The 19,631-nt window shown below is 37.7% G+C and overlaps 1 protein-coding gene across 1 annotated transcript; it reads left to right on the forward strand.

Annotated features, from left to right (window-relative positions):
• Positions 1 to 11,815: 11,815 nt before the first annotated feature.
• LOC119787999 (gastrula zinc finger protein XlCGF8.2DB-like) lies at positions 11,816 to 17,030 on the forward strand. The gene is made up of 2 exons (XM_038292107.1): positions 11,816 to 12,099; positions 15,624 to 17,030. The coding sequence occupies exons 1-2, from the start codon at positions 11,952 to 11,954 to the stop codon at positions 16,604 to 16,606; spliced, it is 1,131 nt and encodes a 376-aa protein (XP_038148035.1). The 5' UTR covers positions 11,816 to 11,951; the 3' UTR covers positions 16,607 to 17,030.
• The last annotated feature ends 2,601 nt before the right edge of the window (positions 17,031 to 19,631 follow it).

The following is a 19,631-nucleotide window of genomic DNA, read 5'->3' on the forward strand; positions in this document are numbered from 1 at the left end:
GTTAACATATAAGTGTTTCTTGTAATCTTTTTTTTGTATCCTTGTAATCGTCATATGACCGTTGTTCCCTGTTGGGAAATTCCTGTTACATAAATAAAGATATAATTTCTTATTTTTATCTGCCAGAATCTGCTTTTCCCCAGTATAATTTAGTTTTCAATAAATGAATAAAATTACACCTTATTCCTAATGTGATTAGATAATACAAAGCAATTATTGTTCAACTCAAAATGTTAACTGTACTGTTATTGGTCTATATCAGGGGCCGCAACCTTTACAGTCTAAAGAGCCATTTTGCCTTCAGTCCACTTGAATTAAACTTGTTCAGAGCCCCAAATGTTGCCTGGCCTTTTGAAAAAGGACAAGTTATATTTTAGATAAAGATCTGCTGTAGGAAATATGTTGTCATTGTTAAAGAAACGCCCTTTTATGTCTATTTTGAGGTTTAAAAAAAGATGATGGATGGGATGCTGACATTTGTGGATAAGGATGTAAAATAAATCATAGTTTCCAACATAATGGAAAAATATTGATTTAAAATTAAATATTACTGGCACTTTCACCATCATTCTGTTGTGAAAATTAATAGCAATTACTCCAAGAAAAAAACTGCTAAAACCTGTATTTATTATCATTATTACATTTAATTACCACAATAAAAATATAATGTGTAGCCAAAGTTATTAAGAGCCACTGTGGAAGGTCCAAAGAACCACTTGCCACAGGTTGCAGACCCCTGGTCTATATCTATGCACATTAGATCATTAGTAACATTAAAAATCACACGATAACCCAAAATATATCAATAGGTGTTTATTTAAGTCTTAAAACCCTGAAAATATGGCCATTAGCTTCAGTGTGCCACCCCAAGAATTTAAGTGGCCCCATCTGGCCACCCCTATGAAAAATTTCTGGAGGCGCCACTGGATAGAGTTTGATGAAGAAAGACTTCCAGAGAGAGTCTATTTGGGATATTTGACCTACAATGTAAGAGAGTATGTCCCACCACCAATGAGATGTTTTAAATGTCAAAGATTTGGCCATACAGCGCAGACATGTAAAGGAAAGAGAAGATGTGCACGATGAGGAGAGGACCATGGATATGAACAGTGCAATAAGAGCAGGCAACCAACATGTTGTAATTGTGGAGGCAGCCACAGTGTGGCGTACGGGGGCTGTGAAGTGATGAAGAGGGAGGTACAGGTTCAACAAGTCAGAATATGCAACAAACTATCCTCTGCAGAGGCTGTTAAAATGGTAAAACAAAGAACAGATGTAGTGGTGGAAAACAGGCTGAATACCAATTTAAACCAAACAAAAGAAAATAAAGTATATGTTGATTTAAAAAAGTTAGTGACTTTCATCGCAGGAGTTATAAATGCAACAATGGAAATTAATTTAAAAACAGAAAGAATTGAAGTAATTGTGAAAGCAGCAGCAAATCATCTTAACATTAGTGAATAAACCTCAGTGCTCAGGCCAGTCAGGAGGCAGCATGGATAGGATAGTTACACTGTGGTCTGGCTTCTACAATGGAATGCAAGAAGTTTAATATCAAATGGACAGGAATTAAAGCACTTTATTGAAAAATTAGAAGAAGCTCCAGAGATTATATCTATACAAGAAATTTGGTTAAAACCCCAATTAGAATTTAAAATCTTAAATTATTTTGCAATTAGGTTTGATGGTAGTGAAGGTAATGGTGGGGATGTGCCATTTTTATTAGGGAAGGGCTGCAGTTTAGAGTGGTTAAGAGAGGAAAAGACAATGAATTTGTAGTTGTAGAGATTTAGATAAATGCAGTTCCATTTATTATAATAAATTAATACAATTTATGTAAAAGATTAGAGGTAGATAAATTAAAAGAAATTCAGGGAAAAATAGAAATAAAGTTATTTGGTGTGCAGATTTTAATGCCCATAGCGATTTATGGGGAGAGCAGGGAACTGATTCAAATGGAGATATAATAGAACAGCTGTTGGAAGATAATCAATTAGTGTGTATGAATGATGGGAGGGGAACAAGAATAGATGTGCATACAGGAAAATGCTCAGCCATAGATTTAGCTCTAGTGTCTAGAGATTTAGATGGATTATGTGAGTGGGAAATAGAGCAAGAAACAACAGTAGGCAGTGATCATTATCCGATTTTTGTAAAATCCTTATTTCTAAAGAAAAGACTGTGATAGGAAGGCAAGAAAGATGGATATTTGGTAAGAAAAAATTGAATATATTTAAATATATATGTGAGAAATACTTGGATGAAGTCAATTTAAATCAAGATATAGAAAGTATAGAGGGAAGGATTAGGGAAGTTATATTGAAAGCAGCAAAAACAACAATTCCAATAAGTAAAGGTAAGAATAAAAAGGAAGGTACCTTGGTGGACACAAGAGTGCAGGGAAGAAATAAGGAAAAGAAATGGAGCTTTTAGAAGAATACTTAGGAAATCAAGCTGAAGAAAAACTTTTAGGTTTATATAATAAGATCTGGAAAAAGGAAGATTAGCTTCTAATTGGAAGAAATCAATCATTGTGCCAATTATTAAACCGGGAAAGGATCCAATAAACCCTACAAGTTATAGACCAATAGAACTTACTTCATGTTTAGGATAGATTATGGAAAGAATGGTAACGGAAAGAATTACATATTATGTAGAAAGTAAAGGACTTTTGTCTTCGTGTCAAAGTGGATTCGGAAAAGGAAGGAGTTCAATGGATCCAGTTGTGTGTTTGGAATCAGATATTAGAACAGCTCAAATTAATAGGGAAGTAGTGGTAGCAATATGTTTTGATATTGAGAAAGCATATGACATGGAATGGAAGGATGGATAGCTTATAAAATTATATAAAATAGGGATTACAGGAAGGGCTTATAATTGGATTAAAGATCTTTTGTTTAATAGAGTTATACAGGTACAGATGGGAGTAACGAGGTCTGATAAATATAAAATTAATAATGGAACTCCACAGGGAATTATTATCAGTCCTTTATTATTCTCAGTCATGATTAATGATGTTTTTACAGAAGTAGATCAGGATGTTATGCAGTCTTTATTTGCTGATGATGGAGCCTTTGTCTAAAATAGGGAAAAATGTAAGATTAGTGTATGAGAAAATACAAAATGCTATTAATGCTGTTGAAAATTGGGCTTAAATTCTCAGTGGGTAAAACAAAGACTGTTGTATTCAGTAGGAAGAAAATTGAGGAAATTTATTTAAAAATGTATGGAGAAAAAAATAAAAACAGTAAGTAAATTATGTTTTTTAGGAATCATGGTTGATTCCAAGCCTTTATGGGGGGATCAGGTTAAATATATTGAAGGGAAATGTAAAAAAGTTATAAATATAATTAAGTGTTTATCAGAATTAGATTGGGGCACAAATAAAATTAATTTAAAAAAGATTTATGTTGCCTTGATTGGATCAGTGTTGGATTACGGATGTGTAGTTTATAGGCAGGCTGTAAAAACAGTGATTAGTAAATTAGAGATAATTCAGAATCAAGCTTTGAGATTATGTTGTGGAGCCATGAAGACATCTCCATCTTTGGCAGTGCAGCTGGAAATGGGGGAGATTCCTTTATATTTAAGACAAAAGCAACTAATATTGAATTATTGGGTGAGTTTGCAGGGACATAAGGAGGAGAATAATCCAGCAGTAAGAATTCTAAAACCTTGCTGGGAGAGTGGAAAAGCTAAAATAGACTGTTTTGCCTGCAGCAGATAAATTCATCAGGGAAATAGGATCACAGGGAAAGAGATACTGTGCTGCAGTGCCTTATCCAATTACACCATTTTGGTTGTTTCCACAAGCAAATGTAGATCTAGAGGTTTATAAAGAAATGCAGATTAATAAAGATAATAACTGGGTAAATTTAGGAAATAACAGAATTAAGAGTAGCTATAAATCCTTCACAATTATTGATACAAATGGTTCAAAAGATTCAGTTTCAAATAAAAGAGGATTTGCTTATGCTATTCCTGAATTTGGTGTATTTAGAAAACAAAGAACATCTGATCATTTAGCTGTGTATACAGTGGAAATGTTAGCCATACTTCTGGCCTCACAGTGGGTAGAGCAAAGTAACATTGAAAAAGTTCTGATATGTTCAGATTCATTATCATCATTAATGTCTATTTTAAATGTTTCTTTTAAATGTTTCATCTGAAAGCCATATGGAGTTAGTATATGAAATTTATCAAGATATATTTAGAATGACCCAAATTCAAATAGAGATTAGGTTTATGTGGATACCTGCTCATAAAGATATAGAAGGGAATGATATGGCAGATCATTTAGCTAAGATGTCTTTAAAAACTAAGTAGAATCATGGAAATAGAATATTGTAAATCTGAAATAAAATCAATCATTAAGAGCTAAATTAATTCTGAATGGCAACAATTGTTGGAAGAAGGAACTAAAGGTTGTCATTTATTTCATGTACAAAAGAAAGTAGGAAATATGGAGACAATAAGAAAAAATCAGAAAGAACAAGTAGTAATGACAGGATTGCAGCTTGGACATAGTGGATTAAATCAAATTACACTTGATAGGTAAACATCCAGCCGGTGGTTGTGAGTGTGGTAGGGATATGGAAACAGTAGAACATGGAATAATTCATTGTGGAAAGTATACAGTAAGTAGAGAGAAGCTAAAACAAAAAATTAGGAAACATGATATAGACACATTAAAACTGAATAAAATATTAGTTAATCATAAAATAAATAAAGCAGTTTGAAGGAAACCTGATTATTTCTAAGAATTTAGATTAAAGGGAGCTACTCTGGTCCACACTCCAGCACAGTAGATGGCGATAACGTTAGATGTCACCCGCCAGTAAAAACCAGAAAGAAGAAGAGGAAGTGACGTCACTAGCAGCATTAGCCTAGCTTCTGTGTGGAGTCATTGTAGAGAGGCTGATAATCTGGGTGGGTTTGCAGGGAGAATGTCTTCAGTCCAGCTTCAAGGAGAGTTTATCAGCGAGCAGTTAACTCCTGCTGAAGAAACATTCACGGAGTTTAAAGGAGGAGAGAAAAAGTTCAAAGAAGAGAAGATGGAGGATCAACATCTACTGCTGGATTTCACCAGGATCCCCCAGATGATCTCACAGCGGATAGGTAGGAAACACCTGATAGAAACGATTCCCTGATGATGCACACTGTGGATTTTAGCCTCATCTGATTGGAAAACTGATTAGAGGAGTCTAGCTTCAAGATGCTAAGCTAAAGCTAACTCCCGGTTGAGAGTGAGATCACGTTGTTGTGAGAAAAAAAAACGCGGTGAATATGGATATTTAGCAGACATTTGTTCCGGTTAAACCTCTTGTTCACTCCTGGTGCACTGCGATCAGAGAAAGCTGCTCCACATTTAAAGTGCACCCGTATTATAGACTTTACAGTAAAGACACTGCGGTATAAATGGGCTACATCAGGTACGACTTCCGGTTTTCAAAATAAAAGTGTAGGCCTAGATCTTTTCATTGGTATTTGTCCTATACACAAAAAATGATAAATATTTAGAGACTTCATATGCAAAACTAAAAAGTGTTTCTCATGAAACCAGAGCAGTACCGTGGTCTCTTATAGATGTGTTAATCCACCACAAAACCTGGAAACTATTGAGCACAATGGCCAATATTTACACATAGATATTATTTCAAAACTATTAAGAGACTTGAAATGCATAAATAAAAAAGTGTAACTCTTGAAGCCAAAGGAGATCTATGATCCAACACTGATTTTGAATCAATTCATCACATGTCCTGGAAAGTATCGAGCTATGATGCTGATATTTCCATATAAAAGATAATTTAAAATAATTTGAGATTTGAAATGGATAAATTAAAGGCGTAACTTTTGAAGAAGATGGATTATAAATATCCAACACTGATTTTCTAACTCTCCTCCAACCTGAAGGGGGCCAGCCATCTTTTTACGGTAGAGAACCCTGGCCTTAGACTTGGAAGAGCTGATTCTCATCCCGGCCGCTTCACATTCTGCTCTGAACCACACCAGTGCACGCTGTAGGTTTGTGCAGGAGGGAGCCATGGTAGCGTAGTTACAACTGTAAAATCACAAGTCTTTTTCTCTGCTTTCTGCTAGTGTTGTACCGATGCCACTTTTTGGCCCCAATACCTGGCTGTGCAGTATCGGCCGATACCATCTGTTTGGAATCGATCTGTGTATATATGAGGAACTGCAGACTACTGGATGTAAAATGATTGCCATCATGGCTTTGTCAGCTGCTGCCTACCTTTGTGAAGCAGGAAAAAGACTAAAACAAAGTGAATCCAGTAGAACTTTGTATTGCCGTCCTGGAATGGGTGACAATAGTTGAATAAAATTTTGGCTCTCAAAATGTTGTAAGCAGTATTTAATAACATAACTCAGGTCTTTTAAGTTATTTTTCTTTAAAACAATTCTGTTATGGTTAAAAAAGTTGGTTAAATAAATATTTAAATGGAAGTCTGTGTTTGTGTTCTTTATTAAAATTAAATCATTTAGCAATATCATAAAAAGTCCAGGCAGAGCTGCACATAAAATATGGTTTCAAATCTTTTCAATAATTATCGATATCGATCAATATGCATTTTTTTTTATCGATAAGCTTTTTTTCTATATCGCCCAGCCCTACTATGACTGTGATTTTGTATATATCTAAATACATACTAGGGCTGGGCGTTTTCTGTTGGAACACAGAAAACATTTGGGGGCGCTATGAATTTTCTCTTTTTCAAATAAAAGAAGAAAAACAATCCTTTCTGCTCCAGTCTAAGAAGAAAGGAAGAGAAATAAAGAAAGCAGCAGCCAATGATGGAGCAAGGGCTGTACATTCCTTTAGGTTGTTAGGTTATCTGTGTCTGCTGCTGCTTCAGGCAACCTGTCCTGCATGACGACAGGGAAGCGACAGAGAGGCCAGTTTATGGATTGTTAAGGTGAAAAGGTCCCAGCTGTGAAACTCTCCTCCTATTCAATTCAATTGCACGTCACAGCACGTCATCTTAAAGAATTTTACAGACATTTCAACCAGATCATCCAGTCAAATTGATTAAAAGTTTTCTATCCAACGCCCCTGTCACACCATGATGATTTAGACAGCGTTTGCCTGACGTATAGACAATCTGGCAAAAAAACAGGCATACATTGGATAAGTTATGGGTTTATTTTATAGTAGTTATGAGTAGGGCTGGGCGATATAGAAAAAAAGCTTATCGATAAAAAAAAATGCATATTGATCGATATCGATAATTATTGAAAAGATTTGAAACCATATTTTATGTGCAGCTCTGCCTGGACATTTTATGATATTGCTAAATGATTTATCTTTAATAAAGAACACAAACACAGACTTCCATTTAAATATTTATTTAACCAACTTTTTTAACCATAACAGAATTGTTTTAAAGAAAAATAACTTAAGAGACCTGGGTTATGTTATTAAATACTGACAAAGAATAAACTAAAGTGACCAGAAAAGTGACCAAAATAAATATAACAAATAAATAAACAAAATACCCTATTTGGGTGGGAATAGTACACCACCAGCTTGTGGTAATTAAAAGATTTTAGGACTAGGCTACCATGTAAACTCCACTCAACAAGAACAAAAACCCAAACAAAAATCTACTCACCCTTTAGCCTAGCATTTCTATGGGGTATTTTTTCTCACCTCTATTCTTCTAGAGGTGCTGCTGGCACCTCGTTATGGTTCAGCTTAGTTTCCTGCTTTAACCTGAGTTATTAATTTGAAGTTGCTGGCCCCTCAGCATTTTTCTCTCAACTGTTAGAACTACGTGCCTCGAACTGAATATATATATATATATTCCCCCCCCCGAAATTCCAGAAGATTCCTCGGAGGAGACCCACGGCGGGGCCTACACAGCTCGTACTCCTGCGGGTGTGAGCGGCTGAGATGATAAAAAAAAGTTGGTTGTGTTATCAGACTTCATTTTCACTGGTTCCCGACACATTTTACAGATGACCGTGGTTTGTTTTTTGTCCGACTTGCCATGACCGAAATACTTCCAATCTGGCGAACTACAAAAACCTTTCTTTGGAACAATTTCCTCCGCCTCTCCTTGCTGCGACATCTTCATGTGCTCTGTGTTGTGGTTTGAGAGGGCGGCGCTTGGTGACGCCATGCCTGGGTCCGCGATTGTGATTGGTTGGGAGGAAGTAGTGACTAGCATAAACGTACATGATAGGCTACAATGAGAAGGAAGGAAAACTGCGTTTCTTTTCGAACTTTTATCGACTCTGTTTTTTTCTATTGCGCCACACGTCTATCGATCGATATATATCGTTATTGAATTATCGCCCAGCCCTAGTTATGAGCACGCTAAAAAAACTCTGGAACACGCCGGCTCACGTGGAGATACGCTGACCTATGTATGCCAGCGTATGCCATACGTGGGGCATAAGTTCCAGGTCAGTTATCTGACCATTGACAGACATTAAGTGAGAGTAACTCATAAGTCATTGTGTCCAGCTTATCCAGAACCTGTGAGTAACTTGTGCATAACTTATGTGGAACTGATCAAGAGCTTATCTCCAAGGCATATCAACGTATCTGACGTGTTCCAGATGAACGCTGAACGTGTTTCCAAAGTACAGCTAGCGTATAATGGAGTATTGGCAGCGTTTTGGTATAAAGGGGGTTGAAGGTGAGTGTGATGGATCCTCCCCGCGTTGAAACACACAACCAACTAACTTCCTAGCAGACATGATGCTGAATCTGCTGCAACTGCAAACTTTCTTTCTGTCTGTCTGTCTTTCTTTCTCTCTCATTAATTCTTTTTTTTTTGCTGGGCGGTAAACAGCAGCTAGATTAATACGGTGATTCGGAAATCTTTTTCTGCATGCTGGGTGCTTCCAGGCGCATCGCTGCTCCCCTCCAGACACCAGCTTGTGACATTTCATTTCATTACCCTGCCCTGCGTTATGCATAAGTTAGGCTGTTGTTGGGCATAAGTTCTGGACTTGTTATGAATATGCTATGTATACGCCCAAAATTTAAAAAATACATAGAAAGTTCAGCGTATGCCAGCGTTTTAGGAGATTCCAGGACATCAGGCATAGGGTGGCTATATCAGCAAGGGCCCTGAGGAAAACCAGTCATTGACTGGAAGGCAATCCCTCACACTAAGTGTAATTGTAGTGACAGTGGAGAGGAAAACTCCTTTTAACAAGAAGAAACCTCCAGGGAACCAGGCTGGGTGTGAGCGGCCATCTGCAGAGGGTGACTGGGGTTCAAGGAGACAGAAGATAGAAGCAGAGATAGAAAAGGTAACTGTCAACCAGCTCCACAGCTCTCATGGCCTCAGATAATGGACTGGTGAAAATTCACAAAGGATCCTACCCTTATTCTAATGGCTCTTGTAATACTGCTCATCAGTGTTTTTGTGTCCATATTAGCCCCATGGGTGATTAATAAGTTTTAGCTTCAGACAATCCCTAATAGCCTTCTGTTTTATTTTATAGAACCCACATGCATTGTTGTTCCTCTCTTCAGGAAACCATTAGGAAATTGATGACTCAGAAAATGTTCTTTCCACACATATGCTAATGTGCAATGATCTTTTATTAGTAAACTCTATGACAGAGCAAAGATAGCAGAGCAACTCAAGCAAAATATGAACTTAAAAATTAATATTAATATGGTTTAACCATCTGATCCCTCCTTTATGCTGAGTTTCTTCATTTGGTTTGGTCAAATTTCTTTTTCTTTGTTTCTGCGGATCATCTTCATTTGGTTTGGTAAAATGTCTTTTTGTTGGGCAGTGAAAGTAAGTATCCTCCTCTTAAGTGATATGGCTAAGTTACTTTGCTGTTCTGTGATGGGAAACCCAGACAAGAGTCCCAAGGTGGGCAAAAACTTCCCTCTTTGAACTTGTCCAGATTGGGATCCTGCATTTCTACACTATATTGCCAAAAGTATTTGCTCACCCATCCAAATTATTGGAATCAGGTGTTCCAATCACTTCCATGGCCACAGGTGTATAAATTCAAGCACCTAGGCATGCAGACTGTTTTTACAAACATTTGTGAAAGAATGGGTCGCTCTCAGGAGCTCAGTGAATTCCAGCGTGGAACTGTGATAGGATGCCACCTGTGCAACAAATCCAGTCGTGAAATTTCCTCGCTCCTAAATATTCCACAGTCAACTGTCAGCTGTATTATAAGAAAATGGAAGTGTTTGGGAACGACAGCAACTCAGCCACGAAGTGGTAGGCCACGTAAACTGACGGAGCGGGGTCAGCGGATGCTGACGCGCATAGTGCGAAGAGGTCGCCAACTTTCTGCAGAGTCAATCACTACAGACCTCCAAACTTCATGTGGCCTTCAGATTAGCTCAAGAACAGTGCGCAGAGAGCTTCATGGAATGGGTTTCCATGGTCGAGCAGCTGCATCCAAGCCATACATCACCAAGTGCAATGCAAAGCGTCGGATGCGGTGGTGTAAAGCACGCCGCCACTGGACTCTAGAGCAGTGGAGACGCGTTCTCTGGAGTGACGAATCGCGCTTCTCCATCTGGCAATCTGATGGACGGGTCTGGGTTTGGCGGTTGCCAGGAGAACGGTACTTGTCTGACTGCATTGTGCCAAGTGTAAAGTTTGGTGGAGGGGGGATTATGGTGTGAGGTTGTTTTTCAGGAGCTGGGCTTGGCCCCTTAGTTCCAGTGAAAGGAACTCTGAATGCTTCAGCATACCAAGACATTTTGGACAATTCCATGCTCCCAACTTTGTGGGAACAGTTTGGAGCTGGCCCCTTCCTCTTCCAACATGACTGTGCACCAGTGCACAAAGCAAGGTCCATAAAGACATGGATGACAGAGTCTGGTGTGGATGAACTTGACTGGCCTGCACAGAGTCCTGACCTCAACCCGATAGAACACCTTTGGGATGAATTAGAGCGGAGACTGAGAGCCAGGCCTTCTCGTCCAACATCAGTGTGCGACCTCACAAATGCGCTTCTGGAAGAATGGTCAAAAATTCCCATAAACACACTCCTAAACCTTGTGGACAGCCTTCCCAGAAGAGTTGAAGCTGTTCTAGCTGCAAAGGGTGGACCGACGTCATATTGAACCCTATGGATTAGGAACGGGATGTCACTTAAGCTCATATGTGAGTCAAGGCAGGTGAGCAAATACTTTTGGCAATATAGTGTATGTAAGGGACTGAAGGTGATGACCTCATCATCCAGGCCTTTCCTGCCTCCAGTACAGTCTACTTATCAACAGCTCAATTCTTCTGGCACTGTGATATTTTTATAACTGTTCTCATTTCATTTTATGTATCAAACTATTTTTACAGGGGAAAAAGTGTAGCCCTGTTGCCCTGCTGATGGCGACATTTCTAGCAAAACATGAGGAAGCTGCTCAATAAGGCTTTATCATTTAGGCCTGTTTTTCTCTTTCTTACCATAATGCTTCTTTTTAATATGATAGAACAGAGAAATTTGTTGAGAAACTCATTTAAAATCAGCTCAGCCTCTGACATTCAGCTGGGGTATGTCTCTTCCAGGCAGAGGTGTACAGGAAGTGCTGCTGAGGGTAGGGTGTCTCATTACTTCCTCATTTGCCAGACAGTCACTGTGGTGTTGGATGGAAATGCTTTACTTTCTTTAATAAATCTTTGTGGGGAAACAAATTTAGGCCAGAATGAACTTCATATCTTCAGGTTGTTTGACAGGATCCGCCCAGTCCTCAAACTCAAGGACAGAGTTTGGTGCTTTTATGTGAGGTGTCCTTTTTTTAACTATCAATAAAAAGTCTTTCTGCTGTTTGTCTTTCAGACCGCCTGCAGGATTCTGTTGGAAAAGAGGAGGATTTCTCTGACCAGCAGCTCTGTGGACAGGAGAGGAATTCCAGTTTGGACCAAGAGGAACCAGAAGCTCTGGAGATAAAAGAAGTGCAGAAAGAACCAGAACATCCCTGGATAAAAGAGGAAACCATGGAGCTCCCCATAGGTGAGCAGGAAGAGAAGCCTGTTCTAAAGCAAGAGATGGAACATACAGGAGAGAAACCTTTCACATGTCTTACATTTGGAGTAAACTTTCTTAAAAAAGAACATTTAATGGTTCACAGAAGAACTCACACAGGTAAGAAGATTTATGAATGTCGGTCCTGTAGAAAAATGTTCTCTAAGAAATCTAGACTTGATAGAAACATTAGAATTCAAAGCCACCTACAAACCTCTTAACACTAGAACTCCCAGAATTCTGATCCTACTAGAACTCCCACTGGCCGTCTAATTAATATATATATATATATATATATATATATATATATATATATATATATATATATATATATATATATATATATATATATATATATATATATATATATATATATATATATATATATATATATTTTTTTTTTTTTTTTAAGGCAGTATAATTATTATTATTTCTGAATCTAAATTTGTATTAAAAATAAATCGGTAAAATAAATGTTACCACACAGGTTCGAAGCTTAAAATTACAATTTTATTTACAGAAATTGATTACCTCTGACCACCTTTTCACATTTGTGAACGACATCATATGAGCAGTTTTTTGTGCAGCACTGAAGCACATGGCGCTGTTTTCTTTGCCTCCCAAAAGCTGCTTTTTAGCGGCAGAGGGGTTGGTAACTTCGGGACGCATGTGGTTTGCACGCCAACCTCTATGTGATTATAGTAGCTCACAGGCTCTGGTTTGGCATTTGGGCCGCTGAGTGGACCAGCTGAGGTGTGGGGAGTGCTATCCAAACCGTGAACAAAAGTTTCACTATTGTCTGATGGGTCACTGATTGGTCTGCGTTTTCCCCTGGGTGGGTGATCATCCTCAGACTCGCTGTTAGAATCTGAGACGCATCCTACCCAGTCCTCCTCATCAGTCTCTCCCTGTCCACCCGAATAGCTATCATCAATATTTTGAAGCATTTCTAAAGCTCTAGGTAGAATGTTGGTTGCTAGGCAACTATCCGAATGTCAATCGACTGTGGGAAAAATGAAGAATGCAACTAATAGAGTCGTCAAAGTGACGGCTGTCGGAGATCAAGGTAGAATTAACCACATTTATTTTTTACGTTTTTATTCTATAAAACAAACTTAGGGAAAATGAAGGAAATATAGAAACAAGAAAAGTCAGTTAAAGGAATAGTACACCCAAAACATGATTAGCCTTCATTTTCTACTCACCCCCATGCTGAACAACACTCTGGAGTACTTTTTTGATATCTCAAATGCATCTGGAGATCTGGGAGGCTTCTTGCTGTCTGCTGACATTCAAATAATGGAGGTCTATGGCGCCCGAGGCAGAAAGGTCCATAAAAGTCCACAAAAAACGTGTCAATATTCCTCCATACTGCTCGTCCAATGTATTCCAAGTGTCCTGAGTGGGTAGCGTCCATAATTTACTCGAAACAAAGTCATTTAGAATGTTTTTAGAGCATAAACAGTAGTGTATAGGATTTCCTAAAAGCGCGTTCACGAGTCTACGGAAACCGCGGCAGACCAAACCGGATGAAAGTGCGCATTCAGCGTCTGCTCTGCCGATAATGCAAGCGTAGAAGAAGAAATGTGCTCTTTACCTGTGTAAAGAAAGAAACAACGAAAGAAAAATGTCTGAGGACTTCAGTGTTGAGGAAGAGCATGAGTTCTTTGCCGAGCTGAATGCGCACTTTCATCTGGTTTGGTCTGCCGCGGTTTCCGTAGACTCGTGAACGCGCTTTTAGGAAATCCTATACACTACTGTTTATGCTCTAAAAACATTCTAAATGACTTCGTTTCGAGTAAATTATGGACGCTACCCACTCAGGACACTTGGAATACATTGGACGAGCAGTATGGAGGAATATTGACACGTTTTCTGTGGACTTTTATGGACCTTTCTGAATGTCAGCAGACAGCAAGAAGCCTCCCAGATCTCCAGATGCATTTGAGATATCAAAAAAGTACTCCAGAGTGTTGTTCAGCATGGGGGTGAGTAGAAAATGAAGGCTAATCATGTTTTGGGTGTACTATTCCTTTAACGTGATCAACATATGATTAATGTAAATAAAGTTCTTTCCCTTTAAAATCTCAGAACCCTCAAAATGACAGCTTTGGGAGTTCTAGCATTAAAAGCATTATTGCGTTATCCTTTGTCAGCATCATATTCTCTATCTTTCATTTTCATTAAAAAAAGTCTCCACGGCCTCCTTCACTAACAGTGGTCAATTCATGACACTTAATCATCAATGTGCAAGAGCTTAGAGCGCCACAGGTGAGGCTATTCTCAGCAGTAATGCCCTTCTTCTCATAACAGCGGCTCAGCAAAAGGCTAAAGGGCTATTCCACTTCTTTTCTTACAATCTTAAGTGTTGTTAATCTGCTCTTCTTTAAAAACTATGCAAACAGACGCTTCAGACCTGGTTTATATTATTCCAGGATAAAAGCAGAATTTTTAAAACTCCCTTTTGGTTTTGTGAAACTTTTTTCTCCCATGTGAAACTTCAATAATAAGTCCTGGAATGGCTTTTTTTCCTTTCTTTTTTTTTGCTTCTTGGCCACATATTTAACTTGGCATAAGCCAGATTGACACATTCTTTTCTGTTCCTACACCGTATCAATGTAGGTATCGTTCTGTAGAGCGTGTTGGCAAAAAGGAGGGACATTCAGTACAATTGGTCATACACGTCACTGCATTTCAAATAGTTTAAACGGAACAATTGGCTTTATCATTATTCTATTATCATCATGTATGATATCTAAATGCTTTAGACTTAAGGTGTATCACAGTGAGGCTGCAGAGTTGTTTCACCACAGACTGAGTCCTCAAATAGGAGGAGCTTGAGCTGCATGAATCTTTGTCATGAGAATAACAAAAAGTTTGTCACAGGAATGTAGTGTGGATTAGTTTTTACTCTAGGCTTCAGAGAGAAGTAGTAATAAACTGGGGAGGGAAAAGATTGAACTTGTGTTTTGTGATTGAAGTCAACATTTCTTTTGCAGAAAAATGTGATGGAAAATGTCATCTATGTAAACTTCACCCTGTTTTTCTTAGATGTTTTGCATTACCCATATTGTGTCTTTAGAAGAGGTGCATTGTCTTTTTACCATCTTTTTTAATCTGTCTCTACTTATTGTGTCTAAGGAGTTGGAGTCAGAGAAGGTTTACAATCTAGCTCTGCACTGAGGTTACTGAAGGCAGAATGCTAGATAAAGAGTTGGATCGGACCAGAAAGGGATGGAGCTCTGACTTTCTGGAGAGCACCTCACTTTTATTTTGGCCTTCTGTGATAAATGTGTGTGCATACCCTTGTTTGGTGCTTATCCGTAGGGTCACATTGGAGCTGGTGCCTTTTTTCCAGCAGTTTCTGGGCAAATAACGCAATAAAACCTGGACAGTTCAGCAAAAAAATCTAAAAAAAACGTTTAAAGCTTTGATGATAAAAGGGGAGGTCTTCACCTTGCCAGGTGGCAGAGCATTAACCAGTTTGTTATAACCTGTGATTGTGGTGTCAGAGCTGCAGTGCATGCTGGGAGATGTAATTCCAGTCTATTTGTATGTAGTTAGATCAACACAAAGATGATTAAAGTGAATTGTCCTTTCTTTAACCCACAATAGAAAGTCTTTCTGCTGTGTTTGTCTTTCAGACTGCCTGCAGGATTCTGTTGGAAAAGAGGAGGATTTCTCTGACCAGCAGCTCTGTGCACAGGAGAGGAATTCCAGTTTGGACCAAGAGGAACCAGAAGCTCTGCAAATGAAAGAGGAGCAGCAATCGCCTGAACATCCCTGGACAAAAGAGGAAACCATGGAGGTCCCCATAAGTGAGAGTGAAGAGCATCTTGTTCTGAAGCAGCAGACTGAAGATACAGGAGAGAAACCATTATCATGTTTGACAAGTGGAGAAAAGTTTCTAAAAACAGAAAATTGTATTGTTCACATGAGGTCTCACACAGGTCAGAAGGTTTATGAATGTCTGTCCTGTGGGAAAATGTCAACAACCAAATATAGAATTGATAGACACATGAAAATTCACACAGGTGAGAAGCCTTTTTCCTGTACTATTTGTAAGAAGAATATTACCGGAAAAAGTAATTTGACAAAACACATGAGAATTCATAAAGGTGAGAAGCCTTATGAATGTCTGTCCTGTGGAAAAAGCTTTGCTCAGAAATCTAATTTTGATGCACACATCAGAACTCACACAGGTGAGAAACCTTTTTCTTGTACCATTTGTAACAAGGATTTTGCTGAAAAGGGTCAATTGACTAAACACATGAGAATTCACACAGGTGAGAAGCCTTATGAATGTCTGTCCTGTGGAAAAAGCTTTACTCAGATATCTAGTCTTAATTCTCACATCAGAACTCACACAGATGAGAAGCCTTTTTCCTGCACGATTTGTGAAAAAAGTTTTACTCTAAAAAGTTATTTGACTAAACACATGAGAAATCACACAGGTGAGAAGCCTTTTGAATGTATGTTCTGTGGAAAAAGCTTCAGTCAGAAATCTCATCTTGATACACACACCAGAATTCATACAGGTGAGAAGCCTTTTTCCTGCACCATTTGTAACAAGAATTTTACTGACAAGAGTCATTTGAATTATCACATGAGAATTCATACATGTTAGAAGCTGTTCCCATCAATTATTTGTGACAAAGGTTTTAAACCAGAACGTCATTTGAGTATGCATTGATTTATTCATTCATGATGAATTGTTTCTATTTTTAAGAAAACATTAGTTCCACATAAGTCAGAGCAGTTAGACGCCACAGGAATGAACAGTAGAGGCTTTTTCCATGTTTAATTGGTGATAAAATCTAGAAACTCCTTCACCTCATTTTACATGAGAAACTCACAGGTTAATGGTCATTTTGAAGCAAAGTTTTGAGAAAGCCATTAATTTACAGCTCTGTTTCCATAGAAACTAGAACAGATAAGGTGTTATAATGTAAACTTGGTAAATATTCAGGTCTTAGGTGAATATGTGGATGTGAACATTTGATAGTTAATATTTTTGGCCTGAGTAAATTAGATTTAAATGGCCAAAAAAAGATTGTTTCCCTAACAGAAAAAAGATGTTTAGATTCACAATTTCATCCATTTTCTGTAATGAAGGGAATAAACATAATAAAGTACAATACAATCTTGGTTAGAGAAAAAGCAAGTATGCTGCCAATACAACAAGCAATTGAGAAGTTCTAGATGTTTAAATTGAAACAAATCCAGACTGACCCCTACTGTGCCATTTTGGCATGGTGTGGCACAACGTTTTCTGAAAGAATTTATTCAGAAAAAGCTAAAAAAAGTTTTATTTTTGGGAATTAGAAACTTTTAGCTGAATGAAAGCTATTGGTCTGATATATTCCAGAAACAGACTTTCATTCAGATGAAAATATCCTGAGATGAAAATAAAAGCAAAGGTAGGACAGATTTAATGTGCTTCGCTCAGTTTTGCTGATGTTGTTGGAGGATTTTTTAAGAGTTCAGCTGCAAATGATCAGAGTTTAGTTAATTCAGTGTCTTGTAGGCTTTCATTAGCAATGCATCAATCAGCGCTGCTACGTGTGTTGTTGAACCCAGGCCCACCAAAACTCCAACTTTTTGGGCAAAGTGTTAGAGCTATGGTCAGTGGATATTAGAATGAAGTAGATCATCTATAGAGGAGTCTCACATGAAGATTTGGGACATATATGAGTGTGTGTCAGTCTCAGAGTTAGTCAGCTACAAGCTAGTTAATGTTGCAAAGTAGCTCCAGCCACCTTGAAAGGGGGCGCTCAGGATTATGGGGTTAAACTACGGGACATCAAAGAACTCAGTTTAGAGGCTGGAGTCTGTAGTTCAGGTAAATTGAAGTCTTAAAATGATGAAACATGTTTGTTTAAAAAGATAAACTAGATTCATGATGTTGCTGTTATTTTTACTGATCAGTTTGAACCTGCTTTAACTTGATAAAACACCTTTGTCTTAATAATGTATTAAAGAAATCGGACACTTTGCTAGAAGTGTGAAGTTTCTCCTTTTAAAGATTTTTTGAAAGTATCATTTTCCTTTGAACTAATTCTAATAGTTTTGATCTTGATTCTGTAGATGTTCTATTTACCTGCTATGATTGAAAGTAACTATTGCCTATTTTATACAACTGGTTTAATGTATTATATTCTGCTGTGGATGTTTTTATTTATTGTAATCACTTCTAAATTGATGAATGAGCAACAATAAAAATCTCATGGATTGTAAATATTTGCTTCTTTATTGTTTTGTATAAATAACAATCATTTCCCATGTTTTCTCTGATATTTTCAGACAAACTAAAGCTGTAAAATAAATAGTTTAAAAGCATTCACCTTCTGTCTTCTCCAGTCTTTCTTGTTGCTCCTCCGTCAGCATGAATCTTTTTAGCTTTTTAGAGCCTGAGTGGGTTCAAATCTGGCCATTGGATAAATCATCCTTTCCTTGTTGGAGAACTTAGATCAGGAAATAATGTAGGTATGTATTCTGGCCCAGTTGGTTTGGCTCCTGATAAAACAAGTGTCTCAGTTGCTATAACTGTGTGTCCAGTGTTGCTGCAACCAAGCAACCAGAGGAATGAATGATCTAACTATGGCTATGTTCACAGTGCAGCCTGCAGTGAACCAAATCAGAGTTTTTTATTTCTTAAAAATCATTAGGAAATGCTGAAACTAAAGTGCAGCCTCACAGATGAAGTCCAGAAAACATTTGGAGTCCAGTGGGACGCTGAGTGCAGCGTGTGCAAAGCTGGCTCATTGGTTTCAGTGTCTAATAAAGGTGCTGGAGATCTCAAAGCTCACATGGACACTGAAAACCCTGAAAGAGGTGAGAGTTATTCTGCAGAGTTCACTGAGTACTTTGTTAGACCTGGGAACATTAGGTAAAGCTGTACTTTCTAATAGAGAAGAGGTCATATTTAGAACATTATTTAATTTTATGTATTTTAAAAGAGCTATGATTTTTTTTTCACTGGTTGTTACAGATTTCGTTTTACTACAAAGGTTATTTTTGTACCATTTAGGTATAATAAAGCTGTTCATCAACCTTTTAGAAGCCTGTCTGAATCCATCTGGAGGCTGAGCACAGTGTCCTCTCTTTAGGAAATCTAAATATGCTCACCCTGATATATATACCTATTCTAAAAGAATTAGTTCTGTAGTTCCCATTTTTAAGCCAATTGATGTTTGCAGGAGCTGTTTTGAAATAGACTACAGAGGGACGGCAGCAGTTTATGTTACTTCATGTTTTTGAACTTTATTAGGGAGATTAACTGAGACTCATGATGTGTTTTTAGGCACAAGACACTACAATTAGGAGATAAAGGCTTGGCTCTTTATCTAAATGAAATAATGCAAGACATTTTATGTTTGACCTCCTCTGCCATAAAACATGAGCATTTTTACATAAAATAATTAGATTTCATATAATTCGATCTTGTTCCAATGAAACTTTGCTTTAACTCCCATGTCCCCTTTTCTATGTTCTTCTGAAATCAATTTATAATTATATTAAAAAACAGAACTAATTCAGTTTTAATTTACTTATAAATAGTATTTTGTTTAGTTTAAAGTACTTTAAGAATGAAATTAATAAAAACCCAAACTGAATCAGCAGAGATATCTAGAAGATGGTCCAATGGGTCT

This window comes from Cyprinodon tularosa, unplaced genomic scaffold (assembly GCF_016077235.1).
Source record: "Cyprinodon tularosa strain WSP-4 unplaced genomic scaffold, ASM1607723v1 ctg308, whole genome shotgun sequence".
Classification (NCBI taxonomy): Eukaryota; Metazoa; Chordata; class Actinopteri; order Cyprinodontiformes; family Cyprinodontidae; genus Cyprinodon; species Cyprinodon tularosa.

What these genes read in the sequence shown, in the direction of transcription:
- LOC119787999 (XM_038292107.1), top strand. Translation starts at nt 11,952, where the DNA reads ATGGAGCTCCCCATAGGTGAGCAGGAAGAGAAGCCTGTTCTAAAGCAA. An exon ending in TCACAGAAGAACTCACACAG is followed by an intron (nt 12,100 to 15,623) that starts GTAAGAAGATTT and finishes TTTGTCTTTCAG; the next exon opens with ACTGCCTGCAGGATTCTGTT.